Genomic DNA, 17,512 nt, shown 5'->3' with positions numbered 1-17,512 from the left:
GCTCTACCCACCGATTTCATACGTGCTCTGACACGGGGCCCGGGTCTCTCAGGAGGTCCCGAGTGCAAGAAGAATGCTCTGATTTGGTTTGGGGAATCCATTGAATTACGAGAGGATGTGCCAGATATTTAAAGCAAACTAGAGCCAGCTTCTGGATGCCATGCATTATGCAAGCCCATTCAGAGACGTGTGTGTATTTGTATGTGAATGTGTAAGGAGGTAAAACAGTCTGTTAATTCAGCAGCTAGACCTAGAATTCTTCGCAGAGAGAGAATTGTGTTTGGTCGTCCATGCTGGCGGCTAAAGAGGAGACGTTGAGGAATAGGCTGCAGGGAGATGGATTCTGTGCGTTCCCCATACAGGCATTTGGAGCGGTGATGAGTGGTAGGAAAGGGAGAGAGGTTACACAGTGAAGATAGGGAATGAAAGAGCAGGCTAAAGCGCCTCCCCCGAACGCCAGCCAACGACGGCCGATGAGGAATGTCCAGTGGTAGAAAGTCACAGTACAGGCATTGCAAGAGAGCTCACACTCTGTGCTCACTCGGGCTCGGTGCTTTTAAAAACTAGGGGCGCCTGACTTCGGCTCAGGTCATGATCTCGTGGTTTGTGAGTTCGAGCCCCGCAGTGGACTCTGTGCTGACAGCGCGGAGCCTGGAGCTGCTTCAGATTCCGAGTCTCCCCCTGTGTCTCTGCTCTTCTTCCACTCACATCCTCTCTCTCTCCCCCTCTCATATAAATAAATAAACATTAAAACAACAACAACAACAAAAAACCCCGTGGTTTATGTACGTCACCTCATATAATCCTCCCAACAGACTGTGACATCAAAGACACAGTGGGTGAGGAGATGGCGCTCCAGCCGGAGAGGCACGTTAGGGGGCAAGTGGCGGAAAGAGTTTCAAACCCGAGCCGGCCCGCTGCAGACCTAGCTTTTAGCTTCCAGGCTGTGTAGGTAAAAGTACAGTGTTTCAGGCGAGCCGCGTGTAGTGAGAGAAGTGAACGCCCCCCGAGAGCCCCTAGAGCCGGGGGACGCCCGCCACACGAGGGGCAGCGGGCGCTGCCGGGTCACATTCCGTCTTGACACTCAGCTTCCGTGGGAGAAAGAAATCTGAAACCTTCGGTGATGACTTCATCAGGGTTCGTCTCAGAAATGTGAATCGTGCTCTCTACTTTGTATATTTTATATAGAACTGGGATTTTAAGATACTGTTTAGTATTACTTTTTTATTGTGGTAAAAAACTATATATATAAAACATAAGACTTGCTATTTTAACCATTTTGAAGTACGTAATTCAGGGACACTAATTACATTCACGGTGTTGTACAATCATCACTGCCATCTCCAAAATTTATTTTTCTTATTAAAAAAATTTTTATGCTTATTTATTTGAGAGACAGACAGACAGACAGACACAGAGAGAGAGGGAGACACAGAATCTGAAGCAGCTCCAGGCTCCGCGCTGTCAGCACAGAGCCCGACGTGGGGCTCGAACCCACGAACCATGAGATCACGACCTGAGCCGAAGTCGGACGCTTAGCCGACTGAGCCCCCCAGGCGCCCCCTCTTCAAAATTCCTTTATCATCCGGAACAGAAGCTCTGTAGCCATGAAGCAGTTCAGCGTTATCAGCGCCGCCCCCAGCCCGTGGTAACGGCATCTCTACCTTCTGTGTCTAGGAGTTCACCCGTCTAGAGAGTTCGCATGAGGGACTCATACGATATTTATCCTTTTGTGTCTGGCTTCCTTCACTTACCATGTGTTTTCGGGGTTCATCCATGTGGTAGCCTGGACCAGAATATCCTTTTTTTTTTTATTTAATTTTTTTAATGTTTTATTTATTTTTGAGAGAGAGACAGAGCGCAAGCAGGGGAGGAATAGGGAGAGAGGGAGACACAGAATCTGAAGCAGGCTCCAGGCCATGAGCTGTCAGCACAGAGCCTGACGCGGGGGCTCGAACCCACAGACTGTGAGATCGTGACCTGAGCCGAAGCCGGCCGCCTAACCTACTGAGCCCCCCAGGCGCCCGTTTATTTTTTAAGGCTGAGTACTATTCCATTGCGTGCATAGACCGCATTCCGTTTAGCCACGTTCCCACTGACGGGCTCTCGGGTTGTTTCCACCCTCTGGCTCTTGCGAACACCGCTGGTGAGTGTAGAAATGTCTTTTCACGTCCCTGCTCTCAGTTCTCCGTGTACATACCCGGATCGGAACTGCCGGCTCAGGCGGTAATTCCGGGTTTAACCTTTTTGAGGAACCACCATGTTGTTTTTACAGCGGCTGCAAACGCTTTCCGTCACCGTCGCAGGAACTGGGTTCGTGTCTCCCCGCCCTCCCCAACCCTGTTACTTTCTCTGGTGCTTTCATAACAGCCATCCTCGTGGGATCACTTCAGAAACCACAAGGAAACAAGCAGATAAAAAATATCCACCAGAGCTACTCCGGGACCCAGGCCTGACCACGTACAAGCCGCAGCCCTGGGACCCCGAAGAACCACCTGCAAGTGGCAGGGGCGCTCCGGACCTGGGCCCAGCCCACACCCACATCGCCCGGAGCCCGGCCCACTCCAGGCCTGAAGCTCCCCGCCACCCCGGGCCCCTCGGGCGACCTGGATGAGGCGGACTCCTCTAGGCGCACAGGTTCGTGGCCCTAGAGGAGGGTCAGCCAGCACTGGTGTGAGCCGGGCTGAGCCGCTAGCCGCACCCCTGCACCCAGCCCCAAAGCTCACAGGCCAGAGGTCATTTGAAAACGTCAGAGAGGTCAGTACCCCTGGGTGTCTGGTGTGTGGACCGGCCTTGAGTAGGGAGAGGAGAGCCCAGCAAGGAGGGTGCGGGGCCTGCTCTCCGCCCGCACCCGCAGGGCCTGTCACTGTCCGAGCCCAGCCCGAAGCGCTCTGGGACGGGACCCCGTGTTCTGGTGATGTCACCGTAGGACGCCCCGTGCTCCCAGGACGGGGCCACAGGCGACGGCAGGCTCCGGGGAGGGAAACGGCAGCGTGGGGTTATCTGGGGACCTCTGTGTCTGGACATGGAGGGCGGGACCAGGGGTGTCTCACCACGTGGCCACAAGCAGCTAAGAACGGGCGGAGCACAGTCAGAGACCCCAGCGATGCCCGTATCGGGAGAGCGAGGATTTGAGGGCCCCTGCGTGGCTCAGGGGGTTGCGCGTCCGACATCAACCCAGGTCATGATCTCATGGTTCGTGGGTTCAAGCCCTGCATTGGGCTCGCTGCTGTCAGCACGGAGCCTGCTTCAGGTCTTCTGTTCCCTCTCTCTCTGACCCCCCACTCCTGCTCATGCTCTCACACTCAAAAATAATAATAAGAAAAAAAACATTAAAAAAAAGAGCGAGGACTTGAGCGCTGGTTCTGAGATGGCAGGCAAGTGAGGTGGTAACTGAAAAACCAGGGCCTGTGCCCGGGGTCACGGGACGTGAGGCTTGGAGGGAATGGCCTGTCCAATTCCCTGACCTCCTCTCTAGCAACCACACTAACAGGAGCCCCACCATTGTCTGCACAGATTGTGGTGGCCAGGCACCCGTGTGGCCCCAAGGTTGAGCCTCCCCTCTGGGTCACGCCCTGTGCCGTCTCTCTCACAGCAAGAGTGCTGACCTGTGTGATCAGTGGCCGTTATGGAAGTCACGGTGTATGACTCCTGAGGCTCGGTCAGAGAGGACCTTGTGGCTTCCAGCTTGCTCTCCTTGGGATCATTGACTCTGAGGGAAGACAGCTCCTCCGAGGACACTGAAGCAGCTCTGGGGAAGGGGCCCAGACAGGAACAGCGGCCCCTCCTCAGCAGCCAGCACCAGCTGGCCAGCCACGGGGCTGAGCCGCCTTGGAAACAGATGCGTGGTCAGGCCTTCAAATGGCTACAGCCTCAGCCAACATCCTGCCTGCGACCTCACAACAGACCCTGGACCAGAACCCCACAGCCCAGCCCCAGACCACAGAAACTGTCGCCAAGTGTGGGGGTGACTTGTTACGCAGAATAGCTAACTAACACACATGCCTCACACAGTGCCCGGCACAGCGTCACCGCTCAGTCGTTGAGTGACTGAAGCCTGGTCAGTACTGAGCACCTCCACTGACTGCCAACTTGCCATTTGCCCAGACAATTGATTTTTATGTTTGAAAAACTCTGTTACAGATTATTGTTTAAGGTTATTTTTATTTATTTTTGAGAGAGAGAGGAGAGTAGGTGGGGAGGGGCAGAGAGAGAGGGAGACAGAATCCCGAGCAGGCTCCACGTTGTCGGCACAGAGCCTGACGAGGGGCTTAAACTCACCAGCGGTGAGATCATGACCCGAGCCGAAGTGAAGAGTCAGATGCGCAAACAACTGAGCCATCCAGCCGCCCCCTCTGCTAAAGTTTACTAAACTTAAACTCGTTCTTTCTCGATACAGCATTGGTGGTGCTTTTACTTCTGACCGAACCACAGAATAATTATAATCCCCTTCCATAGAAGTTCTGCCCCCGTGAAATCTACCCAGACACTCCTTGCACGGGACCCCAAACCTCGTGGACAAACTGAGCCAGACACGTGCCACCCCTCACCTCTGCCTTGGGCTGAACAATTCCGGTTGGTTTCTGCGAGGGTGGAGGTCTCCCCAACTTGCTTGTTCTCCTATGGTCTGTGCTTAGCGCAGTGACTAGAACTTAGCAGGTGCACAATACATATTTGTTGAATGAGTTAATGAACTTAATGAATCTTTCTCATGCTCAGTGGTGTAGTACATACACATTCATCTTTACCGGGTCGTGTTGAATTATTTTACTTTTTCTTTATCTCTTCCAACACTAGGAAATTTCTGGGCAAGCAGTCTAATTTCCTTATTTTTTCTCTGACGTCTTCCTTCTCTGTTTGCTCTCCTTTCTGGCAGCCTTCCTCACGCTCTATTCAAGTTTTTGTTTCTGCATTCTTATTTTTAATTTGCAAGAGCTTTTAAAAAAAATCTGTGAATGTTCTTTTATAATACCCGGTTTCTGTTTTGTCGGTATAATACATCTAACTCTGATGATATTCATGGTGTTTTTTTCTTAAGCAGGCTCCATGCCCAGTGTGGGCCCAGCACGGGCCCAAGACGGGTCTTGAAACCCCAACCCTGAGATCAAGACCTGAGCTGAGATCAAGCATTGGACTCTTAACCGACAGAGCCACCCTGGCACTCCGATATCCATGGTAGTTTTAAGTGTTCTTTCTGTACAGCTTTGGTTTTCTTCAAGTTCTTTTTGAAATGTTTGTTTTGGGTCTCTGTCTTCCACATTCGAATCTGTCCTCAAGTAACTGGTCATTTTTGCTTGTCCGCTTAAGTTTAAGAGTGTGGTTTTTTTTTTTCTTAAGCTGATTTGAAGCACCGAGCACATGAGTAGCACTTGTTGACTGTGAGCCTCACTGTGGGGTGACCCTCTGGGATGTTTAATGGGGGAGCTCCCAATGTAAACATATTTAGGTATCTCCTTTTGGGTTGGTCATGTGTCCTTAGGAAGTTTTCCTGCTCTCTCGCCTGGAGGGTAAGGGCATGGATGCCAGTGCTCGGGGCTCATGGAAGAAGCAGGACGGGTGCATTCTCTCTCAGCATTCAGAGAGCATCCTTTGATTTAATCCCTGTATTTCTAGGAGAGCAACCCTGTTCTCAACTCTGCCTGGCATTCCTTTTTCGTTTTTCCCTTTTTAGAAAATAAACCTCCAGTCTTCTGCCAAGGTGAGATAAAGGAGCTAAAGTTTTACGTGCCCTTTAAATAATTTCAGCCAATCTTTCATATTTTACAACAGCCTCTTTATTCACCTCTAGTGGTAACTGGTCCCTTGAGTTCGGGGTCGTTAGTTATGGTTGTCCGAGCTGTGCACTGCCTAATTCTGAGGACACCTTCCTCGCACTGTAGACAGTATAGAGTTGTGTCTTTGTTATGACAAGTTTCTGGCAGATGCAGTAGTGTGTCTTGAGGATGGGGAGTTAGTTCTAACTCACCTGCAGGGGCAACACGGGCCGGCTGCAGATCTCCTGTAAGTCCTTAGCCTTTCGTTAATTCAGGTCAATGAAATAGTTGGAAACTCCGCTTTCCCCAGTGCCCTGTGAGATCAGCTCTCAGGATCAGCTGGAATCATGGCAACGGGTCTGGCTGTTTTTTAGCGTTATAATCTTGCTGGCATCTTTTCTTCCAGACCTCCTGCCCCTATGGGTCTAACTCTTTTCTTGAAGGAAAAAAAAAATCATTTTACCATAGTTTGAAGGAGGGTTCAGAAAAAGGCAAAACTAGATACATGCATTCATTTTTCCATGTTTATCTGGAAGTCCACAAAAGTAGCAGAGTTGGAAGATCATTGAGCGCTTTGTGGTGCATTCATTCCTCTAGAGTCTGCAGAATCACTGTGGAGGGATTGGGACTAGGAATGTACCTGTCCAGAAAACGTTCTACTTAAAGATTTATGTTAAGACGAAAACCATGGAATGCATGCATGGAGACATAAAGATTTTTGTTGCAGAGCAAAAACAAAACAATGTACCAGAGGGGATTGTTACATTACTGGTCATCTGTATTCACCTCCACTGAAAATCGCATCGTGAACGAGCATGCATCGCAGTGCATGGACGTACGCGTATGATACACTCGTGAAGTGATAAATCAGGTCACTGAGCAGCTGGATGCTATAAAAGCGATTGTCAAAAATGGATGCAAATATATGCCTAGATAAAAAAAATATGGAAGAAAATACAAGAGCCGATGGTGGAGTGGTGGGTGATTAAGTATGATTTGGCTTCTCTGTATTTATACCTTTTCTACATCGTCCTAGGCTTTTAAACATTAACAAAATAAAAAGCTGTTAACGTTAATATTTTAGCAGACAGGACTTCCCACTTGAACTCATCAAGGGACCCTCGATTCCAGCCTTAGACCTTGTCAGCCCGCCGGAAGCTTAGATGTTTGGGCTACCTCACCCTGATCTTGGGCAAAACTGCCATTGACCAGGGACTGTTTGCTACAGTTCTAAGGTCCATAAAGTCCCATAGAGATATTTAGTCAGCTATTCGGTGTTTGGAAAAACTTTATTTTCCTTTTGAGTCTGGTGTGCCTCCTTCTTCTGAGTATGAGAATAATGTATGTAACTGCCTGGATTTCTCATTTCATGGGCTTCCAGAAAACCCCAAGTCAACGTGAAAGTCAATGATTACGACATTGTCGTCCCTAATGGCCTCTGATGGTCTTTCGGATCCTGTGCCTCATCGGCTCGTGGTTTTCTGTTACTATTTTTATGTTCACTGGTCCTGTCGTCGCTGTCATCATCATCTCGGTTTTGACTGGCAGTAGCCTCAGATCTTTGGAGGTGAAAAGGGGCGTATGTAAACAAGACCCAAACAAATAAGCAGTGAAAACCGTTATCTGTGCTGGCACGCCGGCACTTTGTTGACCCAGCGTGTGCCCAGGACATTCTGTGGCATCAGAGCCCACGTCACTGGCCCCGCCCAGCTGTTGCATCACCAGCAGGTGCGGATCTCTCTCTCCGACACGATAGATCACGGGCTGCGGGGGCAAACAGGCCACAGTGACAAGGCTAAGGACATGAGGACTTGCTGTTCTGGCCGTGGCCAGAGCTGGTTCCATCTCGGCGAGGACGGGAGAGGAGGGGACGGAGGGGTCATGCTAAGTGTGGGGTAGGACCAGGGTGGGGAGGCGGACTCCACTCCCAGGGGTAACTTGACAGCTGTCCCCGGGCTTGGCTGCCCTTCCCCTGGCTGGCCCTGAGCTGCCGCCCCTGTGTCCACATCAGCTTACACACACACCCTGGCTTCGCCGTGTTTCAGCGGCCTCTTTGTCCCAAACATAAGCCCCTCGGGGGCGAGGGGGCAGGACCTGGCTTTCCCCTGCGCACAGTGGGCTCCTGGCTTCTCCTAGCGCCGAGCCTGGAGGCAGTGGAGCAGGGTTCTCCTGTCCCGAGTGCGAGGTGCGCACTGAGCATGGGCTCCACAGTCAGGCAGACCTGGGACCGGTGCCGGGCAGGACCCTGAGCAGGGGACCGAACCTTTCTGAGCCTCAGTTTCTCTGTAAGTAAAATGAGGATGAGAGTACTGCCCTGGAGCATCACAGGTGCTTCAAGGTAAAGATCGGGCACGTGGCAGGCGCTCAGGAGAGGGGTCACCGTGGTCCAGCTCTTCAAGCCCTGCTGGACTCGGAGGACAGAAGACCCGCAGGTGCTTCCCAGGCGGCCCTGCTGCCGAGCGCTGGCCAGACCAGGCCGTCACTTGTGTCCCCCTCCCCCGTGCGACGATGGGACAGCTGGCCGCCTTTACCGGTGCCGTGCCGACTGCTCCCTGCCGTCACCCTCGGGAACAAGCCCCTCTGTCTTTCGCCTCCACTTCCCGGCCTTCGCCGGAACCTGGTCTTGGCTCAGACACTGGCTTCGCCGCGGCCCTGCTCTGTGGGGGCCCGCAATCCTCGGGCCGCTTGCCGTTTCCAGACCCCTGACTCTCTGAGGCCGGTCCTGCCTGTGCTCCCTCCTCGCCCCCACTGCTGGTTTCTGCACGCACCGACCGGGTGCCCGGCTCCTGCTGGGGCATTTCTCTCTCCGCCTGGGGGCTTGCCTTCGTGCGGGGACAGCAGCATCCCTGCGGAAGATGCAACCAAACGCTCCCCCTCCAACTCCTTGACCTCAAGTTTGGCATCGGTCCCTCCGTCTCCTTTCAGACGGCCCGACGCCTGAGCCGCTCCGCCGCTGGCACATGTCCCTTGGATGTCCCCTTGGCGTGCGCACTGCCCTCCCTCTGCTTGTCGCTGCCTCCCTCGCCCCTCCTGGGCCCCCGCCGTCACCCTCCGTCCTGTCCGGGGCTTCGGGTCTCCTGTTGAGGTTCCCTGGGCAGCTCGTCCCTGGTCTTTCTCTTTGGCTCCTCTGGCAAAACCTCATCCAGAATAAAGTCGGCTTCTGCTTGTTCAACTTCACCTTGTGGAGCTCCGTTAGAGCAGATCCTGCCCTGGGTTATAGCACTGGGAAGTCATGGCCTCCAGTCCCAGCGGCCTTCTCCGAGTTCCTGCTCCGCTCTCTCTCCCTGTCCCCCACAGCAGCTGCCCCCGGGCCACTCAGGTCCCTTCCCGCCTTCCTTTCTGCTCAGGGCTCCACGGCCTGGCGTTGGCGCACTGCCCCTGCCTCCGGTGGGTTCACGGGAGCCCCTCCTACGAGACCCAGGCCCACGCCTCACTCGGCCTTTACCTCCCTTTCTCTCTCCAGCCATTTGACTTGGAGGACTTCTTGCTTCTTCTTTTTAAAATCTTATAATGAACCACGTCAAGCACACATAAAAGTACGTGGATGGGGTGACCGAGGCCCAGGCCCTCCTCACCAAGATTCGGCAAACACTGATGTTTCTGTCTTTAGGATCCTTTTTTTCCGCAGAAACAAAATGTGGTAGATACCGCGAGTGTCCCTCCCCCGTCCACATCCTTTCCCCCCGCGCAGGCCGTCCAGCCTGAGTCTCCCTGCCATCCCTGGTTTTACTCTTTTACACCTACTTCTGCAGCCAGAGCCACGAGCTGTTTCACATGCCGTAAGGACTGACGGGAACAGTATGAAGTTCGTGTCGTCTTGCAGTTAGCTTTCTGTCGCTCCGTTATGCTTGGGGCCGCACCCCTGTCTCTCTCCCTGCAACGCGTCCATCGTTACCAGCGGATGTGCACCCCGTTCCGCGCATGCGCCGGAGTGAGTCCGTCCTTCTAACGCTGGACATTTAGGTCGTTTTTCTTCCCTCTTTAAGACTTTTTAAATGTATTATGTATTTTATTATTATAATGTATTATATTATTATTATGTTCCTATTAAAAGCAGTACCGGGGCCCCCTCGAGGCCCCGCACGCACGCGGCCACGGTAAGGAGTCGGTGCTTCCTGAGGCGTAGGGTTCTGTCCGCCTCAACGTGTTGCCTGCTCTTCACATTTGTTATTTTTCTGTGATTCTGTCCATTTTGAGAAAATGGTACGAAAATCTCTCGGCAAATGCGTCAAGTTCTCTTCGAGCCTCGGCAGCATCTCACTGATATTTTTTGAAGCTCTGATGTTAGGTTTTCTGTTCCTGGTAAATGTTTTTTCCTGGATAATTTTTTTTTTCTGTTAATCCTTTTTGCCTCCAAGCTTATGGGTACTGATATTATATGGTTACACGTTCATTCTTTCCATTCTTCTCTGTCTGGTGTGTCTTTTTCAAGTCCCTCTCTTCCCCACATCTTTAGCTTTTCTCTCCTGTTATGTTTTCAGTACGCCCCTTTGAGTAGTAAATGATTGGAATTTTTATTTATTTATTAAAAAACTATTTTTAAAATGTTTTTTATGTATTTGAGAGAGAGAGAGAGAGCACGAGCAGGGGAGGGGCAGAGAGAGGGAGACACAGAATCCAAAGCAGCTCCAGGCTCTGAGCTGTCAGCACAGAGCCCGACTCGGGACCTGAATCCATGAACCGTGAGATCGTGACCTGAGCCAAAGCCGGATGCTTAACCGACTGAGCCACCCAGGCGCCCCTATTTAGTTTTCTATATGTTTCAATAATTTACCCCCAGGTCCTTATCCAGTTGTATAAATTTGGAATATAGGGAAGCAGGCTAGGGAGCAGAAATCAAACATAAATATGAAATACATAGATGTAGAGAGAGGAAGCAAAAATAGCAAAATATTAATCACTATGTAATTAATATACAATTAATAAACTCACCTAGGTGGTGAGTTTAAGCACGATCACTGTACTTTCCACTTTTCTGTATGTTTGAAAAATTTTCATAGTAAAATAGAAGAACAAAAATGAAGCTGACTTGAAGCCTTGACTCCAGGAGTCACCTCAGGAAGGGCCATGTCGACCACAAAACCCCCAAGGGTTTCTTTCTGCCCATTTTCTTGATGTAGTCAATGTTCTCAGGAGATTATTCTAGTCTCCTTCCTGGAGGGTAAAGTTTAACTGGCCAGTATTTTGGCCAAAGGGAAAGGCGATGTGGAGGGAGGCATTTCATAATTTAGTGTATAAAGTTTTACTGACATCCTCTTTTTTTGGGTATAAGAACCCTGGCCCCCAAAACACCCTGTTTTCTCCAGGCCAGAGACCCCTCTTACCGTCTCTGGAATAAACATCTGGTTTCCTGCTGCTTTGCGGGAAGGTCAGTAGTCCAGCGGAGGGAAGTGGGGGGGACGTTTGCTTCTCAAACAGACTTGCAGCCAGTTGCCATATCCTTAACTCCATGTCATCCATGTTTCTAGAAGAATCCATCACCTCTAATGTCTGAACTTTGGGGGCATTCAGTGGTCCAAATCAGGGGGTTTCTGGGGTTTCTCCAATTCTGCTGGAAAACCCATCTTTTTAGGTGTATCTAGTTATTACCATTTGAGCATCTGGAAGCTTTCCAAAATACCTTGTCTCCTATTCTCTTTGTGAATTTATGCACTTTTTAAAGTGCGCTTTAATGCTGCCTTATTGGGATTGCAGAAAAGCGTGCGGGCTAATGCACGCAGTCAGTCCACCGTGCCTTACTCAAAGTCAATCTGATGTTCTTTAGTCTCCTTCCCATATACTAGTTTGAAAGGTATATGTTCTTTGTATTCTTTTAATGGGTTCTCCTTAAAATTTTAATATTCCTGCTTGACCTAACAAAGTCTAAAGAATAATCAATATCCCCATCTTCTTGCTGAATAATGCAGAGACTGTACAATGCTTTAACTTTGACTTTCTGATTTTCCAGGGTACTTTGGTCTAATACCTGAGATCCTCATTGTTTATATCACTTCCTCCAAAGTAATCCCTTCAGCATGTATATTTATTAAGGCTCCTTGCCGTGTGACAAGCAATGTTCCAAGCACTGGAAACGCAGCAGGGAATAGGCTAAACTACACTTAAGGATGTTTTACGTTAGGTTGTACTATATGAAGTTGCCGATACCAGACCAATTTTTAGTGGCAAAGACTAATCTTATGGTTTGAGTATATGTATGTTTACATAGATGTGCACTTTTATATAAATTCATACAAAATCACGAATGCATTTCCACTTTTCCTAAACATTAATTTCGTTCCTTCCTTCTGCATCTATTTGTATCCACTCCTCTCTGGGTTTCCTTTTGTTTTTAGTGAGTATTTGTGAGTGATCAAGGCTCTAGGTCCTTCTCTGAAGTTCACCAGTTACACTTGAATAGTAATCGTTCACTTGAATATAATTCTTGGCTGGCCGTTAATTACCTTCAGTTTTTTCGAAGATATATTGCTGACAAATCAGCTGTCAGCTTGGCCACACTTACTCGACGTCCAGATTAGGTTGGCAATTCCTGGATTAAAAAAATAACAACAAACCCAAATGAGCAACTCTCTTCAAAACTCAGCTGAGAATATCAGATACTAAGCAACAGAGAAACATGAAGAAAAAGGAAATGCAAACAGGCTCATGTGGAAATAATCTGGTTTAAAGTATTTCATAGCTGGGTCCTTCTCATTTCACTACATCTGGGGGTACAAACTGTCAGGTTTTCCCACTATTTGGTGATGCTCAGTTTGATCCTTGGTTAAAATGATCCACCAGATTTCTTCATTGGAAAAGCACATCTTGGTAAGTCACGGATCTGTGGGGTGATACTTTGAAGGCATGTGAGTGTCCCTTTGCCTAATAATTTTTCACCTTACGGTTTTACCCATCATTGATGATCCTTGCTTGAATCAAATATTATCTGAGGACTGCAAAACTCGTAATTTTGTAATAAGATGATATCATTCCATCTTCATGTAGTAGCTGATTTCTTTGGTAAGCAAGGGCTTTTTTTTTTTTTCTTTTTCGCAAGGGCTTTTAGGAAACTTGTTTTCACATCCAAAGATGCAAACCAAAAATGTTTACCCTGAATGTAATGATAAGGAAACAGTCAGTCAAATCCAGAACATTTTACAAGACGTCTGCCCTGGATTCTTGGAAAGAAGTGCACGTCAGTGGAAGTGCTGTTCTCAGTGGAAAAAAGGCCACAGGGACCTGACAGTCTGATATAATGTAAGGGATCATGGATTTAAAAAGAAAAAAGAAGAAGGAAAAAATAGATACAAATGGCATTTTGAGAGAGTTGGGAAACTTTAAATAGTTAGTACATGTTAGGTGATACTAAAGAACTATGTTAATTTTCATGGTGCGATAATAGTGTTGTGTTTATATAAAATTGTCTTTATTCTTGGGGGCCTCTGAGTGGTTCAGCCAGTTAAGTGTCTGACTTTGGCTCAGGTCATGATCTCGTGGGTTATGAGTTTGAGCTCTGTGTTGGGCTCTGTGCTAACAGCTTGGAGCCTGCTTCAGATTCTGTGACTCCTTCTCTCTCTGACTCTCCCCTGCTCACACTCTGTCTCTCTCTCTTTCTCTCAAAAATAAATAAACATTTAAAAAATTTAAAAATAAGGATAACTTCTTTTTAAAAATTTTTTCTCTCAGAGAGAGAGAGAGGGAGGTACAGAATCTGAAGCAGGCTCCAGGCTCTGAGCTAGCTGTCAGCACAGAGCCTGACACGGGGATTGAACCCACGAACCATGAGATCATGACCTGAGCCGAAGCCGGACGCTGACGCTTAACCGACTGAGCCACCCAGGCGGCCCAAGGATAACTTCTTAAAAAAATAATTGTCTTTATTCTTAGGAGATGTTTGCTGTCTATCATTATTCCAAACGGCTCCACATACAAAGCATGTAACACATACACGTGTACAAAGACCAGCAACCAATCCAGATGTTACAGAAATAAAATGGTAAGATGGTATCAAAGCATGAGCGTGTCTTGCATCCCCCTATTGTATTAGCGTAGATTCAGTCAGACAGAAGCCACTCTATTTATTTCAAGTACAAAAGGCTTTCATAGAGAGAGTTGAAGGTTTATAAAGCTGTCTGCAGTGCTGGAGGAGTGACTGTCTCAGCTTGTGCTTGAAGGACAGAAGCCCCAAAAATTCACCTGTTAGTAGCTACAAATGACTTTCTTAGTCTGCAAATCCAACGGGTGTGATCCTTACCACGGTCCCTCCGAAGCTGCTTTACAGCCTGCCCTCCTCCGCATCGTCCTGCGTCTGCCAGGGCAGGTCTCTCCTGCCTCCTCCCACACTGGCTCTGGCCTAGTCCTCTGGGGGAGAGCGGATTCTGGGAAAATGGTTCCAGGGTCTCTTCTGCATGACGGACAAGACCTTGGAAGGGGTGGTGGTGATGCTAATTTACAAACTGATACTACAGCGCGGCTGTATTAAATATCAGCCTCTGCGCAAAACATTAGAGTACCAAACCTGCTTTTTCCAAAACGATATGGCAAAATATTTTTTAATGTTTATTTATTTATTTTTGAGGATGGGGAAGGGCAGAGAGAGGGAGAGAGAAGCCTAAGCAGGCTCCACATTCAGCACGGAACCCTACACAGGGCTCCATCCCATGGCCACGAGCTCATGACCTGAGCCAAAACCAAGGGTCAGATGCTTAACCGATGGAGCCACCCAGGAACCCTGAGAATGATCATTTTTAAGGGCACGACCATTCAGTGGCATTAAGAACATTCACGTTGTTGTGTAATGACCGCTAGAAACCACGTCCAGAACTTATGCGTCTGCCCAAACAGAAGCTCTGCACCATTAAACGATGTGTCTCTTCCTCCCTCTCCCAGCCCCTGGCCACTTCTAATCTACTTTCTGCCTCTGCCTTTGCCTGTGTTAAGTGCTTCATTTCAGTGGACTCATACAAGATCGGTCCTTTGGTGTCCGGTTTATTGCACTTAGCACGATGTCATCAAGACGCATCCAGGCTGTAACGTGTATCGGAATGTCCTTCGCTTGTAAGGCCACAGAAGGCTCCACTGGGTATCTGCGCCACAGCTTGCTTATCCCCCCATCTGTCGATGGACCCTCGGGCTGTTTCCACCTTCTGACTGTTGTGAGTAAGGCTGCTGTGAACGCGGGCCTGTAGGGATCACTCTAACGCCTGCTTTCAGTTCTTCTGGGTCTCACCCAGAAGTGGGATTGCTGGAGGGCATGGTAACTCTAACTAATCCTAACTCGTACAAACTGAGTCTGAGAGAGAGAGGGAGAGAACAGAGTTTCACCAAGGGGCAGGACGTTTCAAGCTTCAGGAACAGCATGCACAAAGGCTTAGGGTCCTGAGAGAGACGGTGTGTGCGGCAGTGCCAAGGCCGCGGTGGCAGGAGCTGAGACCAGGGCAGGCCAGCGTGAGCCACGGCCGCGAACGCACGGAGCGGGCAGGACGGTGGCAGAGAGACTTGTCTGGGGCTGTGGAGGCGATCAAGCGGAGAGGCACGCGGGGCCACGATGTGGCAGTGGAGACGGGGGAGGGGCACCGATTCGAGGAGCAGCAGTCAGGAGTTCGGGGATGTGCGGTCGAGTCTCCGGAGCGGGCGTGTCGTCAGAGCCCCTTGGGGTCCTGGACGCCTGGCCCTGTCTGGCCGGGGCACGGGGCCTCCGGGCAGCTGAGTAAGAGCAGGGCCCTTAGCAGAGGGGCTCTTCTCTGTTGGTGGGCCAGCCCTCAGCTGAAGGTCACGGGGCTTGGGGGGAACTGGGTGAGGAGTTCAGCCGTACTCCCCACTCTCTGGCTGGAGACCCCCCCCATACCATACCAGGGCGCTCATTAACCCTCTGGGTGCCAAGGAAGGCCAGGAGGTGAGCCCTGGGAAGCAGCTGAGGTCATGCTTCTTTGAACCTCCACGTGGTATTTACTCAGGGCAACTGCTGCCAGAGGCCTAGGCCCTGCAGTATAAAGCCGAGCATCTGCTCTCTGTGCCCAGAACCGAGAGGGTGAGCCGCGGCCGGGTGGAGGGCGGCGGGTCAGAGTCCCAAGGGAGGGCGCTGCAGGGGGCTCAGCAGAGAGCTGGGGACGGAAAGCAAGGGCCAAGGGCATCCTCTTGGAGCACTTTGGCTGGGTTGCTTCCTCCTCCTTGGGGCACTCAGCTCTCCCAGCCATATGGTGGGGGCAGGAAGGGGGGTGGGTCAGGGGGTTGGTGGCTGAAGGGGCTGCTCCTGGGGGCTGCGGGGACCTTTATAAAGCAGTTAGAGCTCACACCCCATGCTGTGTGGCCCCGGTGATAAAGAAGCCCTCCTCCCTGCCACGCTCACCTAGATCAGTCCTCGTCAGCCCCGAAGGCCCTGTGCCCCACACAGCCCACGGAAGGGTTAACAGAGGGGCCAGGCTGCCCCTGGAGCAGGGCCCCCTGGTGCAAATCTGGGAGATGTCCCTTCCTGGCTTCTTCACCCTGACCAGGCCTCCTTCCGTCTTCCTCCTGAGCAGACAATGGCAAGCATGGCTGCACTTCTGGCCTGGGCCCTGGTTCTGCTCCCAGGTGGGTCTCCAGCCCCACCTCAACGTGAAGGGGTGGGTGGAGGCTGGACTGAAGGCCCGTCCACTGGGGTGGGGGGGGACACAGCCCCTAACCCCTCACCCCCCCACCCGTCCCTGTCCACAGCATTTGCAAGTGCTCAGACACAGAAAGGCTTCTGGGACTACTTGAGCCAGAGCAGCAGGGACAAAGGCAAGGAGGAGCAGCTCCAGCGGCAGAAGCTGGCATGGGAACCCACGTGAGTGGCTCAGACAAGGGGCGTGGGTGCAGGGGGAGACCGCTGGGATGTGGTGTGCCGCCTCCCATTCCTCAGCCTTCCTTGCCACAGAGGAACTGAACTGTGCTAGGTTTTTGTTTCTTTAATGATTATTTATTTTTGAGAAAGAGAGAGAGTGCAAGTGGGGGAGGGCCAGAGAGGGAGACACAGAATCCAAAGCAGGCTCCAGACGCTGAGCTGTCAGTGCAAAGCCCAGTGTGGGACTCGAACCCATAAGCCTCGAGATCTTGACCTGAGCTGAAGTCGGATGCTCCACCGCCTGAGCCCCCCAGGCGCCCCTGAACTGTGCCAGTTTTACTCCATCTGGCCTTCCTGGGCTGTGCAGCCCCCTCTGCCCGGGCAGCATGCCCACCTCTGCCCTGCTCTCACTGAGAGCTGCTGCCCCCTGCCCACTGGGGCGGTGGGACCCGGCCGCTGCAGGGAGGACCCCGCCGTGTTCCCAGAATGAAAGGACTATGCAAGAGTCGGGGTGCATGTGTTCCCTGGGGCAGTGGTGGTCTGGATGAGCGTGTGCCGTGTGTGTTTGTACTTCACTGTGAGGGGAGGTGTGGTTGGCCGGCGGCTAGGACCAGAGCCACCGCCCTGCTTCCTTGGTTTCCCCAGATGGCCTGTGAGTGGTGTCTCGGCGGCAAAGGTGACGGTGGGGCCAGACGTCTGACGGCTTGGGTGTCTGTCCCCTTCCCCAGGAGCCTGAAAGACAGCCTTGAGCAAGATCTCAGCAATATAGACAAGCTCCTGGAAACGCTGGGCCCCCTGCGCGGGCAGGCGAGGGAGCCCCCCGCGCGGCGCCTGGACGCGGCGGCCGTGCGGCAGCAGCTGCAGGAGCAGCTGGCGGAGGTGAGGGCGCGCCTGGAGCCCCACATGGCAGAGGCGCACGAGCAGGTGCGCCGGAACCTGGAGGCCTTGCGGCGGCGGCTGCAGCCCTACGCGGCGGAGC

At 51.3% G+C, this 17,512-nt stretch overlaps 1 protein-coding gene across 1 annotated transcript in view; it reads left to right on the top strand.

Annotated features, from left to right (window-relative positions):
• Window positions 1-16,140: 16,140 nt before the first annotated feature.
• Window positions 16,141-17,512, top strand: part of APOA5 (apolipoprotein A5) — a 2,710-nt gene continuing 1,338 nt past the window's right edge. The window contains exons 1-3 of the mRNA XM_029915697.1: window positions 16,141-16,301; window positions 16,425-16,536; window positions 17,262-17,510. Coding sequence (XP_029771557.1) covers window positions 16,253-16,301; window positions 16,425-16,536; window positions 17,262-17,510 — 410 coding nt within the window. The 5' untranslated portion in view covers window positions 16,141-16,252. The remainder of the gene's footprint in view (window positions 16,302-16,424; window positions 16,537-17,261; window positions 17,511-17,512) is intronic.

This window comes from Suricata suricatta, chromosome 11 (genome assembly GCF_006229205.1).
Source record: "Suricata suricatta isolate VVHF042 chromosome 11, meerkat_22Aug2017_6uvM2_HiC, whole genome shotgun sequence".
NCBI lineage: Eukaryota > Metazoa > Chordata > Mammalia > Carnivora > Herpestidae > Suricata > Suricata suricatta.
Note: the sequence above shows the minus strand (reverse complement) of the source record. Positions and strands in the feature narration are given on the sequence as shown.